At 37.8% G+C, this 26,792-nt stretch overlaps 1 protein-coding gene across 3 annotated transcripts in view; it reads right to left on the bottom strand.

Moving 5' to 3' along the window:
- Positions 1-26,792, bottom strand: part of ctdp1 (CTD (carboxy-terminal domain, RNA polymerase II, polypeptide A) phosphatase, subunit 1) — an 87,428-nt gene that overhangs the window by 23,993 nt on the left and 36,643 nt on the right. For 2 of the 3 annotated variants that reach the window (XM_031734399.2, XM_031734400.2), the window contains exon 12: positions 22,038-22,261. In XM_031734399.2, coding sequence (XP_031590259.1) covers positions 22,038-22,261 — 224 coding nt within the window. Of the gene's footprint in view, positions 1-21,239; positions 21,763-22,037; positions 22,262-26,792 lie in introns of those variants that run through there. The other variant, XM_039605754.1, reaches the window with a different exon arrangement.

The raw sequence follows: 26,792 nt of genomic DNA, 5'->3' as shown, positions 1-26,792 counted from the left end.
TACCCAACTAATCATTTTCAACAACTGCACTTTGAGCTGAATTCTTAAGGCAGACCACTAAACTGACAGAAACATACATTAAAAAAACAAAAACAAAAAACAAGCTCCATTGGACCGATTAACAGACTGCTGATACGGGCACAGATTCACTGTTTTTAAACTGCTAACCTTCCTGGTGACTATTGCTGAAAGGTAAAGCTGGAATTTTGTGCCTGAGGCCTGAAGAAGAATCAGCAAGGAGATGGAGCTACTAGATTACAAACCACTATTTGAATGTGGCAGCAACATTATTACATTCACACTTGTGCTGTTAAAGTACAGTTTGAGGGTTGTTTTTTTCTGCTGCTATATGGATCCATTAGACTCTTGTAGAAAATGCTGTATGCATGTTCAAATCCAGAATGTGTAGGCATTGCTGTGTGTTGAATTAATGAACACATCTTTCCAGAGCTATTACAGTATAGATTAGTATTACCATGTATATATACCAAGGACACATCACTTGTTGTCCCTCTCATAAGTGTCAGATGAAACAGATGTATGACTTTTTAATCAATTCAGATTTCTATACAGGACGTAGTGCTGCGCAAATGTGCTGATGATGCTATATATTCAGTGTAGATCTGGCATTAAATACTTCTAAGCAGTGTTTTTGGCTTACAATACATTTCTTTAATGACTGCTACTTTGTCTCCAGTGTCAGGAATACTTTGTATGGCCTGCTATGAATAAGTCATCAATGTTACCTAAAATAATGTAGATAACATTACATTCCTCCTTCTAGTATTTACAATAAACTAAAATGTCAGATAATAACCTCTATTTCCAGACAGATTAGTGTCTATATGCTAGACTTTTAATTTAACAACATAACAGTGCCCGTGAGAGCAGGCCAGGCCATAAGAAGCTTCATGAATACTTGAGAATGCATAAGGAAATCCTTTATGTTAAAAAATGATGTGTAGGCTTTATTCACCTGCAATAGTGCCAAGTCAGCACAAAGATTACATTAAGTAACACTGCACAAAAATCAGTTTCAGTTCCCCGAGGCACAATACATCCCATACTGTGCAGCATGCCCTTTAGTTTAACATCAGAGGCCTATTTGATAAACCCATTTCAACAACGTGCCTCAGGTTTATTGCTGTGGCATCAGAATCATCCACTAAGAAAAGGGGGACATGCACCATTATGTGAAACATTTCCCAGGGTGCCTGCTACTCGCAAACAACATGTCACTTAAGAGCAGCCGCCTCCTCACCCTCCACATGCAGTGGCACGAGCTGATGAAAGCACCTAGAACAATATTTATACGAGTCTTCTGTATATACTGAAATGTGGTCTCAGCAAAAACACTCGATATCCCAGCTTATTCATTTTACAAAGCAGAAACTTACATGAGAATGAAATATTAATGTTTATGTGTACAGCAACGACCATTCAACCCACCAGAGGAAGAAAGTGAAGAATATTCAAGCAGGGTAGCTGTCATGTCACCTGAATAATTAAATTGCTTATTTCAGCTGAGTTCAGTGAGTGAACACTTATTTGTTACATAAGGAAAATTATTTCAAATGCAGAACTAATAAACTATAATTTAAATACTTATGTTTCTAAACATTTATTAAATTATTGTGAAAGCTGTGAAAAATGCCTGTAAGCATGTGGTCTGTGATTTAACTATGAAAAGGGAAGATTGTACTGTCACTGCTATGTGTGTCAAAATTAAATACTGATTTCTTCTGCTGGATGCACCAAAGGACTCAATTCAGCAAAAGTGAGTTAAGTGTAAGTAGCCAAAATTATTGACCTGATTTAGAGATTTTTTTTAAATAAATTAGCAAAAAAAGCTTATGTAACATAGTTACACAGGTTCATATGAAACCTGTGAACTATGGCAATCCTCAGTAGATCTTGTATACAAAACTAGAGATCAATTGGCTTCTAATTTTAGATTTAAAAAGAATCACAATTTCGATAACAACAATTAAATAAGTTGGTAAAATTATACTCTTATTCCCCCATATCATTAAGTTGTATCTCTTTCCGCAGGCAAACATGAATATCTGTTAAAAAGAGCGTTAAAAACTCAAGAGAATTTTGGCCTTTCCCAGCACCTTCAGCAGCTTACAAATCAAACAAAACACAAGGGGATTTGTGTCAAGCACAATCAAACTTTATTTGTGATTTCCTAATTCAATACAGAAGAATTTGAGAAAATATTTTAGATCAAATTAAAAATTCCTAAGGGGAATCTGGGTCATCACAGCAGCAGAAGATAATGAAGAGGGAAATACTGCAAAAAGAAGCAAATTGCATGGAGCTGTCTTTGTAAGTAAAGAGAAAAAGGCTCGCTTTATTATCAGTAGCCTTCAAAAAAACTTGTTTAACAGCCTAAAGGTAATTCACAATAAAAGGCTGCTCTCAACATTGAGCTATTCACAGATTAAGATGAAAAACTACTAGAGGATATCCCTGATGGCTTACCCTAAATCTTTCAACTTTAACTGAGGATAATAGTAAATAGCAAGGTGACGCCATGAGGCCCTCCGTATCATAAATCGTCATAATTTAAGATTTAGTAGTGCATTCATTAAACACTGAAGTCACTCAGTTCAAAAGGTTTGGCAGTAAGGGTAAGCAAGCAATAAACTGGCCTATGAGTAAGGCAGGATAGTCACAGTGAGAGAGAACAAAATGAGCTTGAACTTCTTGGTAGGTCCGGGGCATTTTGCACCACTGAGTTTCATTCGTGTTTAATCGGCTCTCAGACTGTAGCACCTCTTTGATATCACACAGTGGGCACAGTGAGAAGAAAGCCATGACTTCAGGCTCTGCTGCACATCTATCCTTTGACTAATGAGAGGGCACCATTTAATCACTCCTGTCTCCTCAGGAAATTTCAAAAGACCAATCTTTAGACTCAGCTGAGGGACTCCTGTGTGTGGAGGGGGCATTGTCTTCCATTATCTACTTGGACATTTTCCAAGGAATAGAACATTTCTTAGCACATTTTAATGAGTGTGTATGGATGTGGGTACGCATGGAAGGATGTTCCTTTTGAAATGACAGTTTAAGGCTCTTGTTCTCCATTGTTCCAAGACCGGAACGGATATTGATGGGATTTAATTGACATTAATGTCATTATCCACTTTGTTTGTCACTGGTTCCTGATTAACTTTATGTGGAAGCCATTGTGGAACCAAGGTAAAATGTTTAATCACTTGAATTGGAGTGCACTGTAAAAAGAATCTGATGATTTAGAATACTCCCAACACAAATGTTAATATCTCCAAAAGTTGAATCTGTTCATCTGGACGTAGCGTTTTGTGGGAGAAACGTTTCGTTTATTTCGTTTATTAACAAATGTTAATAAATCTGCAAAACCATAGAGGCCAGATAAACCTGATGAAGAGTGTAAGAAAAGTACTGCAATACACTAAAAAGGAAGACTTGTAGATAAAGGGAAGGCTGGTTGAAAAAAAGCTAAATGCAATGGTAATTCTATAACCATGTATTTTATTTTCCAAGTACTACTGCTCCCTTCCGAAGATGCTTGTTAGGTTAACTGGGAATTCTAAACTGGCGCTAGATATAGATCTCTTTATACTGGCTCTTTGATGGATTGTCCATACTAAGATTTCGTGCAAGACTGCAACACTTATTTCAGTTTAAAGGTCTTTTTATTTCAGTCGCACTGGTAGAGGATGTGTTAATAAACTTGTTTTTCATGACCAGAACTTCATCGACATTGTTTTACCTCACAGCCTGCCATTCGCAGTAAAATTACTTCATACAATCTCAGTACAACCATCAGGTCAAGTTGTATAAGAAATGGACCCTTCACTTGATTTCCCATCTTCTGTTAAAGGCTCAGCAGTTTATCAGCAAACCATGGGACAGCACTATATGGGTCATACATAAACAGATGGTGGGACATGATCTAATCTGGCCACAACGGGAAACAGCGGTTCAAAAAAACAAAAACAAACATCCAACACAGAAGCTCCCAGAAGATGAAACACATTTCAAATTTCACACTTTGCAGTCCAACAACCCTGAATGGAAAGCTTTACAACTCATTTGCCTCGTCCATCACCTCTGTTCTGGCCATGTTATAATAACATGCTCGCTCAAGCTGACAAGTTCCACGCTTTCATTTTTGTTAGGAAAACAAATACACTCCAGAGATATGTGGCGCAGGAAAACGGAGACATGGGCTGTCTGACTGAATGTGTATCCACCTACAGAGACAGGAAATTAAAAGTGAGAAGTCCTGATAACAGCACACGTCTGCAAAGTGAAGGGGTCTAATTGCGCTAAAAGATATGACAGACAAAGATGTGATGTAATCAGTTCAGCAGATGATGCTGGAATGAAAAAGCTAATGGTGACAGTTTGAAAGACAATAATTAATGGAGACATTCGAAATTAAAAAAAAAAAAAAAGAAAAAAAAAGAAAAACGTCCCTGACATGTCAAAGTATAGTTTGTTTCTGACATCTGTAACGTTGATGACTTCAGTCAAGCTCCATTAATGCCATAAACCATTAGCACTTTACTTAAATGGCATTTCGATTACCTGTCTACAAGGTCTCACCAACATTTATTTTATTCAAAATGATACAGTGTGGAAGCTAATGGCTTGCTAATGGATTTTTTTCACCAATACAGGTGCAGGCGGAAGAATAAAATGTGACGCGTGGTTCTTAGTCCACAAATTCCCGAAGATAAACAAAACTTTTCTTCACAGGTAAAAGTTATCCAGTAACAGAAATTTCCAAACACACAAAAAACTACAAATAGCTAGCTAAGCATAACTTCAATGGGAAAAAATTGAAAAAAATGTAAAAACAAACACAAGATACAAATCAGAGTAATGGTATAATTAATGATTTAATTGAACTTTTTTGGTTTCTTGGTTTCTGGGGACATGTCAATAAGGGGTGGGAGATAGCCTCAAAATGGTATCAAGATATTTCAAGATAGTTTGCAATAACAATATTTGGTGTTTGGTGTATTTTTTGTGATTTCTGGGCTTGTCCATGGAGTATTTACATTACAATGCACAAACTACCAGACTTCAAAGTAGGAATGACTCAGCCTCCCAGTCTCTAGCTGTCTATGTCTACAATGGAGTACAACCTAAGCTTAAACATAATAAAACTAGTACTGTCGGCATTAATGTCGTTAAAATGACCGTAATGAGCTAACGGCGCTTACGCGGTGCAGCCCCAGCCACGGGGCAATTCGCGGTAACTCGTTAACGGGGATTTGCAGCATTAATGCAGTTATGGCGTTAACGTCATTTTAACGAGATTAACGCTGACAGCACTAAATAAAACTGAAAAATATTTTAACCTCCTAAGACCCGAACTCTTCCACGACATGCATTTTTAATTTCTCTTTGATATTTGGGCATATTGGGGCCCGATGAATGTAAAAACAAAGAATTTCCAGATTTTTTTTTTTGTTTACCTTATTTTTGTTTTTAAGGAAAATAAGAGCCACAAATGAAGATATTCATTTTAAATTTTGATAGAACAGTAGCAGTATAATGTCCTTGTAAGTGGATATCAGGCCCATGTAGAGCAAAATTGAGTATTTTGGTCAAAAGATCCAAAAATGTGATGTCCACATATGTGGACGGCAGGTCCTAGGAGGTTAAAGCTAGGATGTTGCATCTCGGGTTGAGATATTCGGTTTAGGTACCTTTTTTTTTTTTGCATATATTGCTGTGTAAGTACTGCGTTTTGTTGGAAGTTGTTGAAGTAGCTCCCTTTTACGTGCTGATGTGCTCACTGAGGCCATTGTATGGTCCATTTTGGCTGCATTTCCATGTTTTAAGCATGAAATTTGCTCATTTAAAGGGTGTCTCGTGTATCTCTTATGCAGAAATATGTGTTGCCTAGCTGGACAAATGTAGCACAGGTCTACTATTATTGGCCTAATGTATTTTAACAATCATTTCAGCATCCAGATAATCTCTTTCATACTCCCTTAGATGAATTTACCCTGGGTGTCATGAAATAGGCATTTGAAACAATAACTACCAGTATCTTTGAATGTGTGTGATTTCACTAATCCTACATATTTTTTGCAAGACAACTGGGTGCTTTTATGTAAAGAATGATCTGAGAACACTGAGGCTAATGAAGTAACAAGAGAAACATGGTAAGTTTTAGTCTTTTAGTTTGCATGATCAATTTTGATTATTGTTCATTTTCATTGCCATGTCAACATGTTTTAGAGCAACGTTTTCTCATTTTGAACTCTTTTAGATGTAAGTCATCGTCAGTGATTACCCTAAGCGACACCAAACATGGACAACCAAAATGTATCATTTTGTTTGCATGTAATTGTTCTCCCAATTCTTATAAATCAGGAAACAACAAAAACAACAATTTTAACTTACAGACAAGAAACACTGTTCCCCCCAAAAAGTCCATTTTGCCTTTTACAAAAATATAAGGTTAGGGTAATGTTAGATTTTGGATTAATACCTATGACTGAGGTCTCAAAGGTAATTCCTCGACTGCTTCAATAATAGCCTGTTTGATTTTAACTAGTTAAGTAAATCTGCGGTCAATTTAGACTCAATTCAAAATCTCCTACATGTGACGAACACAAAAAGCTAAATGTCATAGCTGACTTTCTAAACAAACCTCTCCATTTTTGCAAGCTCAGTTTTTGCTTTCACTAAATTGCAAATGTTTAACCATAATTAGCTTAGCTGTCCTACTCTTGTTACTGCTGATTCCTACTGCTGTTGCAATCAAATGAACATCTCTGCAAATATAAATTGGCAGAGACTACAGCTGGGCGATATGACCCAAAATTCATATCTCGATATTTTTTAGCTGGATGGCGATATAAAATATATATCTCGATATTTCTTTTAAAGCCATAAAGTAAGAACAAAAAGAGTTCTTAGTCAAAACTGTGTCCCAGATGTCACACAGGCACTTTTATTAACATACAGCATAGATGTACATGAAAAAAACTACTCAAAAATAAATTATGAGCATTTATTAAATAATGATGCTCTATAAATAAAACTATGTTGTTTTGTGCATAACAAAGAGCTCACAATTGTGCAGTCAAAATGTAAACTAAGAGACGATGAGCATAATAACATAGACAGATTTCACAGCTGCTCTGTTCCCAACTTCTACTGCGTGACTGACAGCCTGGAGTTTGAAATCCGCTTCGTAACCATGTCTCTGGACAGGTGCCATTTATGGTCCTTATACACACACACACACACACACACACACACACACTACGGTAATATTACGTTGAAGCACAGTACGTATTACTCCGCGAGGCTCCTCGGTAGCCGTAATGCTCCGACAATCCATCAAGCGGTGCAGCTCCGTAGCTTACCAAAGTCGTACTAAAACATACGGTTCGCGGTCATCAAGCACAACCAGAATTCATACAAAAGGCGCGCAGTCAATTTTTGAGAAAATGAAAGGATTTCAGGCCGTGCATGGCGTTAGCACGTTGACACCGTCCAGCCCCACGCACGGGGCGATGCGCAGTAACTCATTAACGGAGATTTGCCGTGTCCATCTTGTCGCTGCCTGCAGGTGAAGCGATGGGGGAGGAGGGGGAGTTGTGTTCAGTGAAGGAGAGGCGAGGTCGAGTAACGTTGCGTAAAGACAAAAGTGGACGAAAGAGAGGCAAACTTGCGGCTCCGCAACTATAATTATAACGTAACATATACTATATCGATATAAAGGATATTGTCACATCTTATATCTCGTATAAAAATATCGATATTTAAAAAAAAAAAACTCGACAGATCGCCCAGCTCTAGCAGAGACCTTAGGTTGATGGTAGTTACTAGCAAACACAGAAACTTACATACACTATATAGTACAGTTCTATGATACATCACCATAATAGGACAATTTTTGGCAATGCAGACAAGCAGAGAAACATGCACAACATTGCTTCAGTCTCATAGCTACATGCAGCACAGTCAGTCCACCAAATCATCAAGCACTTAAGGTACCATTACTCATTAAAGACAGAAGGAAAATCACACTGCAACCCGATACACCTGGACAAGAAGCAAACTGGTAAGAGGGCTGATTTTACATTGACAGTTTACATTCAGGACTACGCTGCTATTGCTTTTCTTTGTTGTAACTTTTAAACTTTTTAAAATATTTAACTTTTCATTGAATTTCTCTTCCCATTCAAATGAAAGCCAAAAACTTCAAATCCTCTTCAAATCTATCCTACTTTGAAACTTAACTACTTCAGCGTATGCAATAAAGTTGATTGTGTTCATCTGGACGTTGTGTTTTCAGTGGGAGAAACGCTACGTCACTCATCCAAGTTACTTCTTCACTTTTAGTCTGATTCACATTGCATTTTCACTCGCAAATAATTTTTTGGTTCATGTTAGTTTCTTGATTAAAGAATGTTAGCTACCGCTCACCGCTCGTCTGCAGGCTTTATTTAATGGAAAACTTCCACAACACAGTGTAGGCAACAGGTTTGCCAACCTGTTCACCAACTCTCCAGTTGGTCTTCTGCACATGCTCCTAATCACTCTGGTCTCCGGCTTGACTATATAAACAGGAAAACCTCGTTAGGAAAATCATCACCACCTGTCCCTCCAACCTCCCTGGCACCGCCCCCTTGAGCTCACTGCATCACTCCTCCCCTGCGGCTGAGCCAGGGACCACACCTCCACCACAGTTTGGTTTTCTAAATAATATTCATTGGGTGTTTATAATTCATGTAACCATCATCAATTACAATAACCATAAGTCTGCATTTTGTTATTATTCAATTCAGAACTGCCCAGACCAGACACAGTGACATTCCACCAGAATCCCTTTGATCTATCATCTTCTTTATGACATCAGCACACTAAAACCCTTAAATAGGGGAAAGGTTCCCATTCTTATCAGTCTTTCAAAGATAGTGGAAAAATTCACTAGGCAGGAAAACACTTAAAATACTCGAAACTTGTTTCTCACACAGTTGACAGTATTTTTAAAAGATCTTTAAGTTAGTACAGAGATTTAGCATCAACTTCAATTTGAAACATGAGTCTGTCAAATCCTGTTGTGTGCAACCTGAGAGCTGAGAACGAAAAACTTAAACAGCAAATCAAAGAGCTCAAAAATGAGAATAAAACTCTCAAACAACAAAACTCTACCATACGTGACCTTAAAGTCGAGAACGCCGACCTTAAGCAGCAAAAAAGAGAGCTCATAAATGAGAACAAAATTCTCCAAAAAAACATTGAAGTTCTTTTCAAACTAAGTGGGTTCTCTAAAAACAAGAGGAAAAGAGACCTGCAACTAGAGAACGAAACAATTCACATCAGAATTCAAGAGCTGGAACATTTGAATAAAGATCTACAGGATTCACAAAGCTCCAATACCAAAGAAATTCAGCAACAGAACGAGGTGATGCAGGAAATGTTTGATGACATCAGAGAGTTGCAAAGCAAAAAGGCAGGCTATGTTATAAAAGTGAAAGGCATGGAAAAGGACAACCAGTCTTTAAGAAAGGAAAATGATGTGATGATAAAACGCATGTGTGAGCTGAAAAGGGACTTTGAAAAGGAAAAAGATGACATGCAACAGCAAATACAGGCTGTTAAAAATGAGCTCCATCAGGCAAACACAGCCTTTAAAGAGATACAAGAGAGTGAAGAAAGAAAACGGATCATGAATGAGGAAAACAAAACAACGAACAGTGCACAGCTCAGACAGACCCTGAAACTCCAATGCTTTGCACATGAAATTGACATATTAAGGCAACATAACGAACTTCTTGAACAGGACCTCCAGGAGCTTTCCAAAAGAAGTGGTGATTGTCAAAAAGAACTGAAACCACATGATGAGGGTGTGAAAGGAGAATCACGGATGTTCAAAGCCACTGAGAAAGACTCTGAACATTATTTTAACGTGATCAGCAGAGAAAAGGAGTTGTTGTGCCATGAATGTGAGGCACTGAAAAGAGAGCTTGAACAGGTCAAGAAAAATCTGTGTGATGTACAGGAAGCCATGAAAGCAAAAGACATGGCGTTGCAAACCCAAGCTCAGACTCCCAAAGTTTCACAGGAAGAACATAACAGTGTGATAAACAACTACGATGTCCAAGTTAACGCACTCTTACAACAAAATAAGGCCTTAGAAAATAAGGTTAGTGACCTTACCAAAAAGGTGTGGAATGGACGGGAAGCGATGAGACAAATGAAAAAAAACTTTCAAGAACAAAGGCAGCTGCTCGAAAATCTCAGAGGAGAATTCGAGGAGTTTTAGCACAACTACAACTTTACACTCCTATTAAACCTGGTTAACGAGGTTCAATAGGGAGGGGAGGGGTGGGTATAACTTAGACAATGGACATTTGACTTAATTGGCCCAAAATGAGTGACTGTACCCAGACACTCAGTAGCAAAAAAATTACAGAGATTCAAGAGAGAAAACTGTTTCTGCATAGACTCCTATAGTACTGTAAGTCTTGTCATCACCTGGTGTCCTGCATAGAGTGCAGGTTTAAGGTATTTACCCATCTTTCAGACTTAGAAGCTATGCTGCGTCAGGGTTTATAACAGCTCTGACCCCCAACCGGTCGAGGCAGATGGCCGTCCCTCGCTGAGCCTGGTTCTGCCGAAAGTTTCTTCCTGTTAAAAGGGAGTTTTTCTTTCCCACTGTCACCAAGTCTAAGGAGCTTGGAAAGAAAAGCGCCTGGACTTCTTTAAGTTTTCCAAGCTCCTTAGACTACTATGGCCTTGATGACTGAGAACCTTCACAGACACTGTCATCAAGGGTTTGCTCACAGGGGATCATCTGATTGTTGGGGTCTTCTCTCTTACATTGTATGGTCTTTACCTTACAATATAAACAGCCGTGAAGCGGCTATTTTTGCGATCCGGTGCTTTAGAAATACATCTTAGCTGAACTGAACTCCATAACATCTAGACTGAAATGCCTACACACAACGGTAGGCATTTCAATCAAGAGCTCTGTCCAAAAAGTTCAGTGACAAGCATCAGCACCAGGATTGGTTTTTAGCTCACCAACAGTTCATGTTCCATACCCAGTTTTTATTGTCCATCATTCATATCACTGAACGAATGCATTCATCTGTTTGCCTGATTGCAACTTTGTAAGACTGGGTTGGGAGATGTTCTTGTGGTGAGCTTTTATTCACATAATTGGTTTCTTTAATATTGAAAAAAAATAAATTTCTATAACTGGAAATGTCGTTCTCATGTGTGATTATCATATTGTTACATGGTTTGAAGAATAGAGAATATATATAATTTACTCATAGTAATTTTAATATCTAATGTGATTGTGTTTCCTCATCTCTACTTATGTGCTGATGTGTTCACTGAGGCCATTGTATGGTCCATTTTGGCTGCATTTCCATGTTTTAAGCATGAAATTTGCTCATTTAAAGGGTGCCTCATGTATCTCTTATGCAGAAATATGTGTTGCCTAGCTGGACAAATGTAGCACAGGTCTACTATTATTGGCCTAATGTATTTTAACAATCATTTCAGCATCCAGATAATCTCTTTCATACTCCCTTAGATGAATTCAGCCTGGGTGTGATGAAATAGGCATTTGAAACAATAACTACCAGTATCTTTGAATATGTGTGATTTCACTAATCCTACATATTTTTTGCAAGACAACTGGGTGCTTTTATGTAAAGAATGATCTGAGAACACTGAGGCTAATGAAGTAACAAGAGAAACATACTAAGTTTTAGTCTTTTAGTTTGCATGATCAATTTTGATTATTGTTCATTTTCATTGCCATGTCAACATGTTTTAGAGCAACGTTTTCTCATTTTGAACAACTTCAAACCTTGAACATGTAATTTTAAAAACAAAACTTAAGTAATAAATATATACAAGTATAAATCTTTATGATCAAGCAATTCCCGTTTACTGGTTACTAATCAAAACATGCAATAATTACGTATCCTAGCTAGTTCAATTAGCAGCAGGTTGGCTGAAAACTTGGAACGTATGTTACTGAGCTGCTGACATTACAACGTTACTTACAGATTGCAATTTAAAGCTTCAGTTTTATTTGCCCGTTGACCTTCTGAGACATGTTGCCATTCACGTCCTTTAGTTTTTTCATTTTTTATTCAATTCACATCAATGCCAATTTGTCCTTATAAAAAGAAGAAGGAAAAAGAAAAAATCCTCACACATTTATTCTAAAATGAAAGGATGAAAATCACAGGAAGAGAAGCAAGTTGGTTGAAAAGGGTTATTTTGAGGTAAGGAAAGGGTAGTTTCAGATGTAATTATTTCTTGGCAGAGTGTGAAAAATTGTCTGAATATGGTCTTTGGTCTGGTCAGGTAATATCAGAATGTAAATAAAGATGGGCTTATCAGAGAAAAGACAGTACCCCATGGATTCTGTTGACTCTTAAGTATTTATTGGATAATAAATTAAATGTTAATGTTAATCTTGGTAGTAAAATCACAGCTGTAGTTGGAAGTAAGTCCCTGAGCTGTGTGTCACTTGGCACCAACACTTCCACACAATAATCCTTAACTGGAAACCTCTATTTATTGTTTGGCTACAGTCCCAAACTCTGCAGTCTCCTGAGAGCTTCCTAATACACTGAAAAGAGTCATGATGGGAAAGTACTTTTTACACTGAACAGGAGGCAAAGCTGATGCATAAATTATAGAATTATCTGAGTGATGAGTGGTCCCTGCTGTACAGTTTGTTTGTACAGCATCAGTCAGCCCTATATGTGTCTGATCAGCCCACTTACATTATTGTGCGATCTATTGTACAATATAAAGCGCCTTGAGGCGACTTTTGTTGTGATTTGGCGCTATATAAATAAAATTGAATTGAAAAATTGAATTGAATTAAACCTGCAGGGCTTGCTGAAGCCTCCTCTAACATGTTTTACTGTAACAGAGGAAAGGAGTTCAGTGTTTCCTGCATGTTTACCGTAGATGAAGCACAGAAAGTGTGTCAAACAGCTTACAGGATTAGAGCTGTCACAGATAATGAGTCTGTACTATAATTACTATATTACAGGATAGGAGTTACTGTATATTTGAACTAGGCCAGTAACATGAACAGCGTATGAGGGTATGAAGATAAAAGGCAGTAGGGTTTTTTTTAATTTTATTTCAGGAAGCTATTACCAGGAGAAGCTCTGTAATTTGACTGCTGGACAACACTCACCGACAAAAAGAACGTTTAAAAATCAAAACGACTTCTTCTTTTCAAGTGTTACATTTGGCCCAAGATGCTTAAAAGTGCTCTCCAAAACTTAGATGTTTTTAATAATGCTAAACATCCGCTTAGGACTATGGGAGGAAGCCGGAGTACCCGGAGAGAACCCACGCAAACACAGGGAGAACATGCAAACTCCACACAGAAAGACCCTGGCCTGATGGTGGAATTGAACTCAGGACCTTCTTGCTATGAGGCAACAGTGCTAACCACTGTTCCACCCATTGATGAACAGCCCATTCAGAGAAATAAGATGTTACAGCTGCTGTTTCTGCCTCTATAGCCTGCTTTCTTATTAAATTCTGGTCAATTTATCAATGAATAAAAAAAGGAAAAAGAGCAGTATTAACCCACATTTATTTTAAAGCCTAAGACCAATATTTCCTCATCACAGATACATCTTTATCACCATCCAGTACTGTCAGCAGTGAGTGCAGAACATGGTGGTTTGGAGCCAAGCAAATTGCAAACTACTGTGTGAAATACTGCTGTAAATTGAAATAATGACCTGACAGATGACGTATGTAAAGAATATCAGCTGAATCAAGCCCTAGCAGAAAGCAGTTCTTTCACCTGATAGCAAATTAACAAACCGAAGAGACTGCAAAACTATTTTGGTTTAAAAACTGGCTTCATTAAACTTACAAGTCAAACTAGATAGCATTAGTATTGCTTTACATATTAGTAAATACATATTAATAAGGTTCATTACATCATGTTCAATCTGGCAAAAATCTGTCACTCCTGTGTCTTCATCTAAAAAAACAGAAGCAAAAAATAACTAATAATAATAATGTTAAATATAAATTAAAAAAACCCATCAACATGTAAAACCTCCATGCAGGGCACCCAACCCACAGAGTTTAACCAGTTATACGCTTACAATAAGTCCCAGCCTAACATGTGCATGTGTGCGCTCATATATGTATTAAAGAGGCTACAGAAAGCAGTCTTAAACAAGACTAAACACCAATCATTCTTGAGTGTGAGGTCAGTAATAAAGGTCTCGTCATATCTGAATGAAGCCAATCAGAGCATTAATATCTTGCTCGCCTTTGTCTGAATGACAAAACATCAACACTGAAACAAATCAATGAGCCTGGCAGCAATGTTCTATTTTCCACGAATGAAAACATCAACAGTGTAACCCTGCTGAAACCCCGCTTTGAACTAAAAGATGTTGACATGCCAATATGCTTTAAAAAAAAGAAGAAGAAGAAGAAAAATACCGATGTGAGCCAATGATGAGCAGCAGTTCTTATTAAACATCCTATATAAACCGTAGTTTCAACTGTCAAGCCACTTTTCAGATTCCTTTATTTTAATGACATCACCTTAACATGTCCGCATGAGTCACTAAGGTCACCTCACAAGATGGACACAAGTCTAAAATGAAAAGCAAGATCAACATGTGTCACATAGAGCTCCATTAAAACCCAGATCGAGCTCAGTTACACTTCATAAGTGTTGATACCAACAATGCTCACTGCCAAAAGACAAACAGGTGTTTTGCATATTTTGCAAAACTCTGTACCGTAGCTATCTGCATAACATAGCATTAAAAAAAACAAGGCTCACAATTATAAGCCTGGGATCCACTATAGACATACTGTTTTTTGTGGGTTGCACAAACTCTGTTGTAAATATTTATGATTAATAATATTAATAATTAATAATATGTTATTGTAAAAAATAATATTAAAATTAATAATGTTATTTTAGCACATATATTCACATAATAATAATAATACTAATAATGATACATTTTATTTATAGGCGCCTTTAAGACTCTCAAGGTCACCTTTCAATACTACAATAACAGTAGCAACAATACAATATAATAAAATATAGCAAAATAAAATTTAAACATAAGGTAAAAAATAAGGTAAAAGGTAAGGTAAGATGCATAGCTTTCCTTTTTTTTTTTTTTTTTTATCTACTTACTCAGGTCACCAACCTGAATATTTCTCCTTGATGTTAAAAACTGACCTATGTGTCAGTCAAAAAACACTGGCCATGTTACATATATACATATGTATACATGGACCTGTGTGTGTGTGTGAATGTGTGTAATTAAAAATTCAGGTTCATCCCTCTTCCGCAGTGACCCTCAAAACCTCAAACCTTCTTGTTAAATCTTAAATCTGTCAGAGCGCTAAGTGTTTCTCCTCATCAAAAATCTTTCACATCAATCCCGACCAGCAGCTAATGACACCAACAAATCCCCAGGAGGGCTGAAAAATACCAGCCCACTGGATTTTTTCCTCTGTCTTCAAAGGCTTTCTTACTCTTACATTAAAGACATTTCATGTTGTGACAGAAAGTTAAGACAGACGGGGTTAGGGTGATTTTGACTGAACAAGATGAGTAAATTCTTCCTTTTGCTCTGTAGTTAATTAGAGGAGACAGTAATGGAACTGTTCAAAACACATCAGCAACAACCCAGAGGAACACTCTCTGAAAGGAAAGGCATCCAGATTATCCATAAGCCATTCCTACACTTCTTGCTGCAGCATACTTACTAATATTGAGTCCTTGTTCAACCCAACCCTGTTAACTGTTTATTAAAAATGGTCAACTCTTTCCAAGGTTACTGAGATTTGAAGTTAAACTTGTCTTTTAAATTCTACTAACTTTCTATGTGAAGAATTATAAAGTGTAAACATAACACAATGAAAAGACTTTTGTGGAAACTTCTGTGTAAAACTCAACAATTTTGTTTGGCAGAAGTTGACGGATATCTGAAAGCTGATATTTTCTGCACAATGGCTTAGCTTAATGTTTACTATTAGCTGTTTAACGCAACATTTGAAAAGAGTGCTTTATCTGGATCACTTTATGTGAAACAGCCTACTTCCTGATGTGAGAAATCATTCCCAATAAAGCTACAAAAACACTGTCTTAAATGTCAAAATTCTATTTATTTACCTTAAAGACAATGACATGTAGGACTTGGGTTAGCATAAACATTTTGTGGTTAAATAAGTTGTACTAAAGACACAGGCGGTGGCCTGGAAACAAAAAGTTGAACTAGATACCAACTTCAACTTCTAAAGTCCATTTCCACAAGACATAAATCCCTGATTGCAGCTGAAAACAAAAGATGGTGAGAAAACAAAAAAACAAACAAACAAACAAAAAACTATTCAAAAAATTCAAAAAACTATTCGGGTCAGTCGCAGGTGAATTCAGCAACTACGGCACCATGATTGTTTCAACTCTAACAATGGATTTCTTTCTGTTTTACAACTAATAAGTTAGCTAATGAGTCTTATTAGCCAACTGTTCCTGTTAGCAATTTCCAAACCCATAAAGAAGAAGGAAATAAAGAACAAGGCAAATGTTACAAATGATCTGTTTGACCTCTACAGCTTATATCCGTCCATTAGTTATGGATTGTGGAAGACTGATCGCTGTGTTGCCGTACGTGTCCGATGTCAACTGTGATTTGATGCTTCCTTGTTGGTGCAGGCTGTAAAGCAGGAAATCAGCTCCCTGGTGTCTCCTCTGTCACGCACAGAGAGAGCAGAGATGCACCAAGGCCAACACAGCTCTGCTTTTCTACAATTACAGTGAATTAACAGCACAGTATTAAATCATATATGAATTATATACACTCCTAAAGCTGTTGGGTTTAACAACTTTTGTGACCAAGTTCGAAAATTTAAACATTACTTTGCTACATCGCTAAATTTATTATTGTGCTTCTAAAACTTAAATATCCCCTCACCCACATTCGCTCACAGCAGACGGCTGGCTGTCACCAAATGCTCATTGAACAGTTTTCTCTGGATTATTGTAGAGTTTTTACCTTACAATAAGGCGCCTTGAGGTGAGTGTTGTTGCATTGTATTTGTTGTAATTTAACTTATCTCACTAACTCACTGGTCTATTGTTGATTCTACATTATTGCTTCTTCTTTATCCACATCTGTATTTCAGTTTTGCTGCTATTTGCATCAGTTAGTTAGACAATAAAATGGACTGTGATGTAATATGTGCACAGTCAACAAAGCAGAATCTCAACTGATCCCCTGCATGTGCCACATTACTTGCTGCCCTGAATGTGCACCGAGTCACAGCTGATTCACCAAAATAAAGCACTTTAAATCAGCAAACAAACAAGGGAGTGGAATCAGCCCAACGGAGATTCTTACAAGCTGTTCATCTTTCAGTGCATTTTAAAAAGACTGAGCATCTAATCACCCAAGTGGAATGATTTGTGCAACTACACAGCAAAACTGAATAAATCTACTGAATTTTCTCAGACAGTTTTTGTCAGCTTTGCTCGTCAGAACAAAAAGTGCTGCTTTATTTCTTAAGAAACAAATTGCTGGCGCTGTAGGTGCAAATTCCCCGCTTTACAGGATGTATTTCTAGAGTGGTTAAAAAAAAAATCAGATAAAAGCAGGACGTTATTATTTACCTGCAGTTAGCTGTCTAAATTTGGTGAAGAGAAAGCTTGAAAAGAACCGTAATAAGAGCAGCGTTGTTTTCACTTTAAATGGAAACAAGAAAGGCAGAAGCAGATCCTGAATGATGGCAAGAACAAAACAGAGACATTCGCATCACTACAGTATCTTAGCAACAGATGTATGCCTGTTTTGTACCAAATACAAGGAAGCGGAAGAGCCAGGATGGAGACTGACAGAATGGCAACTATTAAGCCATCTCCCGGAGGACCAGAGGTCCCACTTACTCCGTTCTAAAACAGGAAGCTGCTATATGAATTCTTCTAGAAATGTTAAACTGTCTCTAATGGCCCACTGGGCAACAATAAAGTCAAATACTTTTCTGTGTCAGACAGGAAAATTACATTAACAGGGTCTGGTAGACAGTCGGAGGTGGATGCTGAGGGTTTTTTCCTCCCTCTCTAGTAAATGGCTCAGCTTTCCGTCTCTGACATTTTAGAAATGGTGTTATGCAAAGTGTTTTATTTGGCAATCCATTACCAAAGATATACTTATTTGGCCTCATACTACACATGCAAATAAATACCTGCTAACAGAAAGACTTAACGTATGTAGTGTCACATTTGAACTATTATTCTGTTGGATTTATAGAAAAAAAAACACGTTACAAACTTACAAACTACTAATTGGAGGCAGAATAATAATCTTACCATCATGATTGTAGCACCTGTAGCATTTATGTATGTATGTATATGTCTTGTCCATCTCCTCCTTCACGAATGAACTAATCTGAATAAAACTTTGCACAAACATAGTTGCACATACAGTGATTATTAACATCTATATGATTTTTAAACAGGTTTATGGGGAATTTCGAGCCTTATTTTTCATATTCATCATCTCCCTGCAAATACAATACTATGTTCTCTGTCAGCATTCATTTCTTTATGTTAGTTAACAGTAGGGCTGCAACGATTCATCTACCAATTCGAATAATTCAATCATAAAAAATTCTCCACACTAATTCTGTCCTCCGATGCTTCGTTCAATGCACGGCTCTGCAGCGTGCAACTGTCGCTATGGAAACGTGAGCGTTTCAACCACAATTGGGGCAAAATACAGACCTGCATACAAACGTATTCAGGAGCAACGTTTGAATAAAAAGTCTAACAACATTAAGCCCACATGACTCCAGTTATAAACAAAAACACTGATAACACAGCAGCAGCAGAGATGATGACACTGGCACAGAGTCTGTTTGAGGCGGAGCCGCTACGACACGGTGAGCTCAGGTAGAGTGAAAGAAGAACGCGTTTCCAGCTGTTTCTATTAAAATATGAAGATGAACTGTAAACGTGGTCTGATACCAGACTGGTTAGATTATACAGCTTAATGAAGCCTTGTCGTGTATTTGTTAGTGAAAGTTAAATTTTCTGGTTAGCCTAAATTAATTTTACTTCTTTTAAGTTTGTTATTTTACCAAAAGATATCGCGACTATTGGAGAAAGCCTCAAGCGTTCAGTCAAAGAACTGCATGTCTCGGGACTTAGACACTGGCTTCAGTTTTCAGTTTTCACCCTCAGAAGCTGCCACGAATTAATTTCTTGCATTAATTCATCATAAGTGTTTATAAACAGTAAAATGAAAATAAAAAAAACTACAGGAGGAGAAATATCAGTAGCTCAGATTTAAAATCAACACATGCCACCTTCAAGGGGTTCGGCTTCAAAATTGTTCTGTACTGTTTTAATCAGTGAATGATTTGTATATGAGAACAATGCTGGTTCCTTTGTGGTACTTTACTATTATTTACACATAAAAACTAAAGGCTAACGTGTAAAATATCAGAAGAAAGTGGAGAGAAACAGTGGTCAGCCAAGCCAAACGCACAGAAAAGAATTCAACGCTCCTGAGTGTAATTTTAACCTTATACAGCAAACCCCTGTGAGCTGAATATTCTTTACAAACAGAAACAGTTGTCAGAGCATCACAGTGGTGAGCACAGGGTGATATTATTAGACTGTCGCTGGTGTCTTTTCATGGAAGGAACCAAACACCTACCAGCCAATTTCAGTCCACACTGCTTTCAGAATCAAATTTACACCCCTTCCCCTTGTGTGTCAGGCTGTTTAATCATGTGCTGCTCCTCTGCACCACCGCACAGACTGGAGGTGGACTTGCAAAGGTTTTCAACAACCAGTAAACAACACTGTGGACAGTGCGTTTCAGGCTTCACTCATTAGCGGCAACCAAAGTTGTCAGACCAGGTGACAGATGGACTGACATGTCTGGGCAACCATGGATACTGAGCCACAGCCAAAACCATTCATAGGGAGAAAAAAGGAGAAGCTTCTGGGTGAATGCAATATAGAAAAATACTCAATTTTAAGCTCTGACAGTCAGAGCAGTGAGGCTGAACGCTGAATTACACAAGGAAACCCAAGTCTTGAGAAAAGGGTGCAACGGTCAAATATTAGTGCTATTATCTAAAGAGCTCAGGGTGGAAGCTGTGGAGCTTGTTTCTCCGTCTACCTGGTCAAAGCTGGAGTTTAGCTTAGCAGATCATTTCTTTATAACATACAACACAACAAACCATATTTAGGCCTGAAGTACATGGATTTTTACTACATATTTAATACTTTTACACAATTGCTAGGTGCATTAGGTACTAGAGATGCTCAACAAAAGCACCATATGGAGTGGCATGGTAAAATGCACTAACAGGTGCAGTACAACACTACGCTGTATTTGAGTCAAAAGAACAAATGACAGGAGTCCTGAAATTCAGAACGCAAAAGGATACGAATATTTGAAATGAAAGGAGGAAGCACCTCAAAGCTCGCAGTTAGATCAACACAGTTTCAGCTCTCAGTGCGTCATCACAATATTCCTATGTAGAAATTATGCATTTACATTTTCCCTACAGCAGGTGTGCATTGCAGCCATTCTCCACACACTGTATTTGCAAATGTTGTTTAGGATAGCACAGCAATGGCATACTGTGAATACTGATTGACTTTAGTGATCTAATACTGCATTTTTGATTTGATTTTAAAATATATTAATTAGATGAATCATTAAAGTAAATGTAAAATAGGGTATGTAAAAAAAATCTGTATCATCAAAAATACCCAAAACATGTTTCAGCTAACTGTCTACGTGTTAGCTGGCGGGCTATAGATCTATTTCACATATCTATTTGAAATGATACACGTTAGCTTGTGAAGTCTTTAAGCCAGTTAGCATTTGTACACAGATATGCTTTTGCTAGCGAACAGCTCGCTACAACTTAGCACAAATTTATAACTTTAACTAATGAGGCGATTAAATGAATGAGCCAACTTTATCTACTCAATACAGGACTTTGCTACACAAGTTAACATGCACACACTCCATGCTAGCACATATGAAGAGAAAGAAATACAGCTTGGCGTTGGATTTAATCCCAAAAATAAAACAATTCCATGATGAATAAAAAGCCACTTTCATATCTGTAGTAGTATTATTTTAGAGGACTCGCAAATGTGGTGCATGCTTAGACAGGTTATTTACAACCCCAAAACATCCCTAAACCAAACTGTGGCAGTTTTATATTACTTGCTGCCATCTTAAAATATATGTGCATATTGTAACATCCAGGAATATCTGTATTATTGATTGATAGCTGTATTATTTAACCTTTACAAATTTTTTTTTCCCATGTCTGGAACCAGATTGTCTGGGTCTAATTCATGCTTGCCATTTCCATCTCTTGGAGAGGCATTTCACGTGTCAAAAAAAAAGTTTTGGGCAGAATGCTTCTGTGGACTGCAGCGCATTTTAATGAGAAATGCTTAATTTCACATAATAATCCACACTCTGAATGTACCAAAGACAGCAAAATACTTTGTCCTGTGAGATTAAACGCTGGCAGTCTGACGACTCGGCATGTTCTTCAGCAATAAGAGACTCTCATATGTTCAGAACTCTTCGAGCGCCTGCTGTCTGTTTGGAATTAGTCTCCATGGCAACGGACCAGACCGTCTGGCTTCAGCAAAGTAGTGCTGATGAAGTGGTGTGTTATGATAATAGTCATCGGAGAAATAAGACCCTGAAAATATACAGTACATTTTGCAAGATTCCCCTATGGACTTGTTAATTTAAGCTTAGCATACTTCTCACCTAGACATGTTTATGCAAGATGAGCATCATTGACAGTGAGTGCAAGCATCGGGGGGCAGTAATAGTAAATATCTGGCATGTAGACAGTCACAACTTTAGAATAAGTTTATGACTTCCCTCTATCCCATGATGGTTGAGTTTGAGGCCCAAAAAGCTGCAGCGGGGGGAGTTAAACGGCAAGAGACAAAAAGTTCTGTGCCTCACCTTGCCACACTTTGACACTGACTGGCCACATTGGATGGAGTCTGAAGCTTCTCCTCGATGCTCAGTGCCTGAGGACCGAGTCTCCTTTCCACCGTCTGTCCAGCTCCTGCCTGCTGGCGCTGTCGCTGCTGCTCCTCTTCGTCCTCCATCTCCTCGTTACCTGGCTTCTCCTTCCCTCGGCCCTCACTCTCGTTGTCGCTCTCCTCGCCTAAGATGTCGTCCACCTATTATATTTTTTGTTAAAAGGAGCTTTGTGAGCACATTTTTATCTTCTTTAACAGCAGCATGAATTCACACTGTAAATGCCACAAATACCCTTTTCATTTTGCATTTTGGACTGCTCTCAAGTGCAAATTGGATTCATTAATTCTCTTCCTCCACGGAATACAAATTAAATCAACATGTCTGTATTTCTATAAGAAACATCGGGCAAATAATACATAGAGCTCCACTAAATCCTGGGAATCTTTAGTGAATATGGACAAAAAAAGGCTGTGAGAGAATGTCTGCTTATGCACTCAGCCTTTCAGTGAAAACGCATTTAACAAATTCCAACCAAAGATTCTGTGCGGAGGAACAGTTACACATCTACAGACGTTGTGCATTATTGGAGAACACTGACATAAAGGACACTAAACAAAATACCTAACAGAAAGGCCTATGACTGCAGCACATAAATCTGGATTTAAATATTTATTTCATGATAAGAATTGTTGCTTTCTTTTATTTATTTAAATTTCAGATTTTTATGTAAGACCACAAAAATTAACAAAAGATGTTATCTTTTCCTTTGGCTCATTTTTATGATGTGTTTTCCTACTTCTCTCACCAACACACACACACACACACACACACACACACACACACACACACACACACACACACACACACACACACACACACACACACACACACACACACACACACACACACACACCTTTACATATCTATACAAACACAGACGTGTGCACTACTAGTTCTTTATGCTAATTAAAGCATGACCAAGAGCAAGAGTTAAATAATGAGGTCAGTCTTTGTAACGGCTGTGAGCCAAAAGCTTCCAGGACACTTTCCGCTCTACTCTTGGCTCTGAAATATCAAACAGGAAGACTATCACGAATATGGTCGAATATGGTCATCTCAGGTACACAGCTCTGGCTCTGGAAGCCTCACTCATCACCTGCTTACACCTTATTTTTAAATTGAAGAGCAGCCAATCAGATGAAAGCTGGCTTAAAGGGGGTGAGGAGCTACGCTTGCTTTTTTTTCAGGAAGTAAAAGAACTGAGGGACAGCACCAACATCATATAAGATAAATACAATATATAAGAATTTCTTAAGAGCTGTGAGCCTCCAAAAAGGAAAACATGGAAGAGAAAATGAGTGTAATGGGTGCCCAAATCTCTGGAGAGTACTGCAGCAAGGTAAAGATTAGCAAATTTCATTGTTCGCCATTACATTTCAGATGATGAAAAGCTCTATTAAAGGACTAATTCCTGTTCAAAGTATCATCAAGGAGAACCTCGTACATTAGTCCGTTCGGTTGATCCACTACAGATTCTAATTATACATGTAATTATATCTGGAAAGCACTTTTCCTTTTACATATAATTGGGTAATATGCTGTACTGTAATGATGGTGATTAAAGTTGGGGGGGATTAAAGAAGCTGGAATCAGATGTTTGATGTAGGCACTGTTGTATCAGTTCAAAGATAAACAAAATAAAATAATATTAATGATCTAATTATGTGTTTTTTCCCAATTTAATGTCTTTCTTTGTTTATTCTGTATAATATATACATAACTCTCATAAGGGTTACAGTTTAACAGAGAGAGAGAGACGAGACATTAGAGAGACTACTGTCACACAGTCAATGCCATACAAACTTCCTGTAAAAATGTCAACTTTTATTTTAATATTTCCATTTTTATGAATTTTATCAAAAAGGGAATAAAAAAATATTACACTACTTTAAAAAAAAAACAAAAAAACAATAATAGCTCATCAATCCTTTATTGTATTAGCTGCTCAATTTATAATGGCAATGGCTACGGACCAACAAACTACCCAACTGGCTGCTGTCAGATCAATAGGAATGAAAATAGCCTCAGCAAATGTCCAGTCTTTGACCTTAACAAGCATCAAACTCCGGGAAAGTGAGATTAATGAAGAGTGGCTTACGTCAGGATCACGTCTGGCATCAAACCAGGTTTTGTTGGTGGTTACATGAACAACACAGTGTGTCTTGGTTAAGGGAAGAGGGTAAAAGTGCCAGTAGTAATAAGTCTGATGTAAAAATGGAGGGAAAAATTTATTTATTTTTTTTAAAAGGAGGTCAGGTTGTTCCTCTTGTTCCATTTGCCGAATCAAATTGGAATCAGCTTAACCCTTTAGGGCAGCGGTCCCCAACCTTTTTTGCCTCACGGACCGGTTTATGCCCGACAATATTTTCGCGGACCGGCCTTTAAGGTGTCGCAGATGAATACAACAAAATAAAACTAGTACCGGTACCGAAAAAAAGAAGATTTATTCATAACACACGTGAAAAGACCCAGGAAAACCGAGTTAACGATAAAAACAATAACAAAATAACGCTGAAAACCGATAAAAACCCTGAAAAACATACATTTCACACCTGAGCCTCAACTCTCGCGGCCCGGTACCAAACGACTCACGGACCGGTACCGGTCCGAGGCCCGGGGGTTGGGGACCGCTGCTTTAGGGCACCAATAATAAATTACAGTGTAAGACAAATAAAACAGTTTTTCTTCCTTCCTTCCTGGCTGTGGAAAAGAACAAAGTTATAATATACAAAAATACTGGCAGTCGCCAGTACTACTCCTCAGGCTCCTAGTAGATATACCTGTGGTAACAATTGCAAACTCCTCGTTGCCTTGTTCTCGAGTTATTGCATTCAGAAACTTGGGAGTCCACGCTGCCCGCCTGCTCACCCGGCAGGGTGACAACAACACCTATTCGGCCTTTCACAGCTGAGGGGTAAAAAGCTGAAGTGAAACTGACTTTAAAAGCAATGAAAAGCACCCACAGCAGCTTCTTGCACCTCTGTTGTTGGTAGAGATGGCACGATACCACTTTTTTATGTCCGATACCGATACCAATATCATAAATTTGGATATCTGCCGATACCGATATGAATCCGATATAGTGTGTATTTTAATCAATAAAACTGTTTTTTTAATATCTTGCTGCATTTTGTATAAGTTCATACTCAAGTTTAAATAAACAATAACACTAAAGCTATTCTGTTATACCTGTATGTAAAAAATACACTGCACCCAAAATATTTTATAGTTCAGCAACACTGATCAATCTAATAAACTTAAACCTACTCCATCCTCCCTATTCTGGTATTTTAAAGAGTACTTAGCAGAAATATTAAGCAACCTAACTAATAGGGTTGCAAACTCCCAACAAAAAAAAAAAAATAGGAACCACCCCCACCCTCCACCTCATGATGCTTAATCGATGTAATCAACTTTAATTTGATGCAGGGTGAAAAAAATGCACAGAATTAAATTATTTTCAAGAATAATTAAATAGATTCAACATCTTTCTTCAACAGAATTGCAGACTGCACAGATGGTACCTTCCCAAAGGAAAAAGTACTATAGCTTACTAGGGTATATTAGACTTAACAGTTACTATATACAGTAATGGACTTCTATACATTTTACATCAGATTAAAACTTTGGGTGTAAGATTCAGATAATTATTTATTAAAAGCTAGATATTTTAAATGAGAATAAGAAAGAAAATATGTCTTTGTGCCCCCTTTTCCCTGTTCATGCCCTATCGGCCCCCCTGGCTAAACTTTGCTAGATCCGCCCCTGCACAGTTACCAGCCGTCAGCTGCGTAGAAAAATATCCTGGTGTAGAAAGTAATATTAAATAAATTCTAACAACAGCTTATCAAGGTTAAACGTGCTGCTGTTGTTCAGCCGCTGGTTTCCTCTTTCTGGTGCAAAGTGGGCCAAAAACAAAGAAGAGAGACGGACTCACGACAGAAAAGCCGATCAGCTGATCATTGATCAGTTTCACGATTGAAGTAGCAGCAGGAGAGGGAGAGAGAGAGAGGCAGTCGCTCCATATATCGGTTGTTAAGCTTAACATGGGAACGCTTTACAAACATTCAGAGATGAACTTACACACTTGCTTTACTTCTCTCTGGGATAACTTCCTCTGAGATGAAATGCTGGTTTGGTAGTGAGGCTACAAATACACACAGCCGCTCTATCACGTGAGCACACTGCTCCGACGTGCTACGGTTATGAGCCGAGTTACGCCGTGTCGCAAGTTTTGTGAGGTGTTTTTTTTTTATATTTAATGTATCGGATTACATTTTTAATTTCTCACCGATATCCGATCCAGTAATTTAGGTCAGTATCGGACCGATACCGATACGTAATATCGGATTGGTCCATCTCTAGTTGTTGGTAGTGAATTCTGTACCCTTCCACTTCACAACCAATCGGCATTAGATCTACGCATTAAGTCATCCAAATTGAACTGCATGCTGTAGATTTTTGGAGGACTGAATCGGAGTATGTTTGTGTAGGCTGCAAACCGTTCACCCATCTTAGGCTCTGTGTAGCGAAATACTTTAGCAAAAGGACATTAGATTAGATTAGATTAGATTCTATTTATATATCAAAACTTTAAAAAAAATACAATAATAAAGAGAAAACCTTAACAATCACATGACCGCCTTTGGACAAGCACTTGGTAACAGTGGG

This window comes from Oreochromis aureus, linkage group 22, assembly GCF_013358895.1.
Source record: "Oreochromis aureus strain Israel breed Guangdong linkage group 22, ZZ_aureus, whole genome shotgun sequence".
Classification (NCBI taxonomy): domain Eukaryota; kingdom Metazoa; phylum Chordata; class Actinopteri; order Cichliformes; family Cichlidae; genus Oreochromis; species Oreochromis aureus.
Note: the sequence above shows the minus strand (reverse complement) of the source record. Positions and strands in the feature narration are given on the sequence as shown.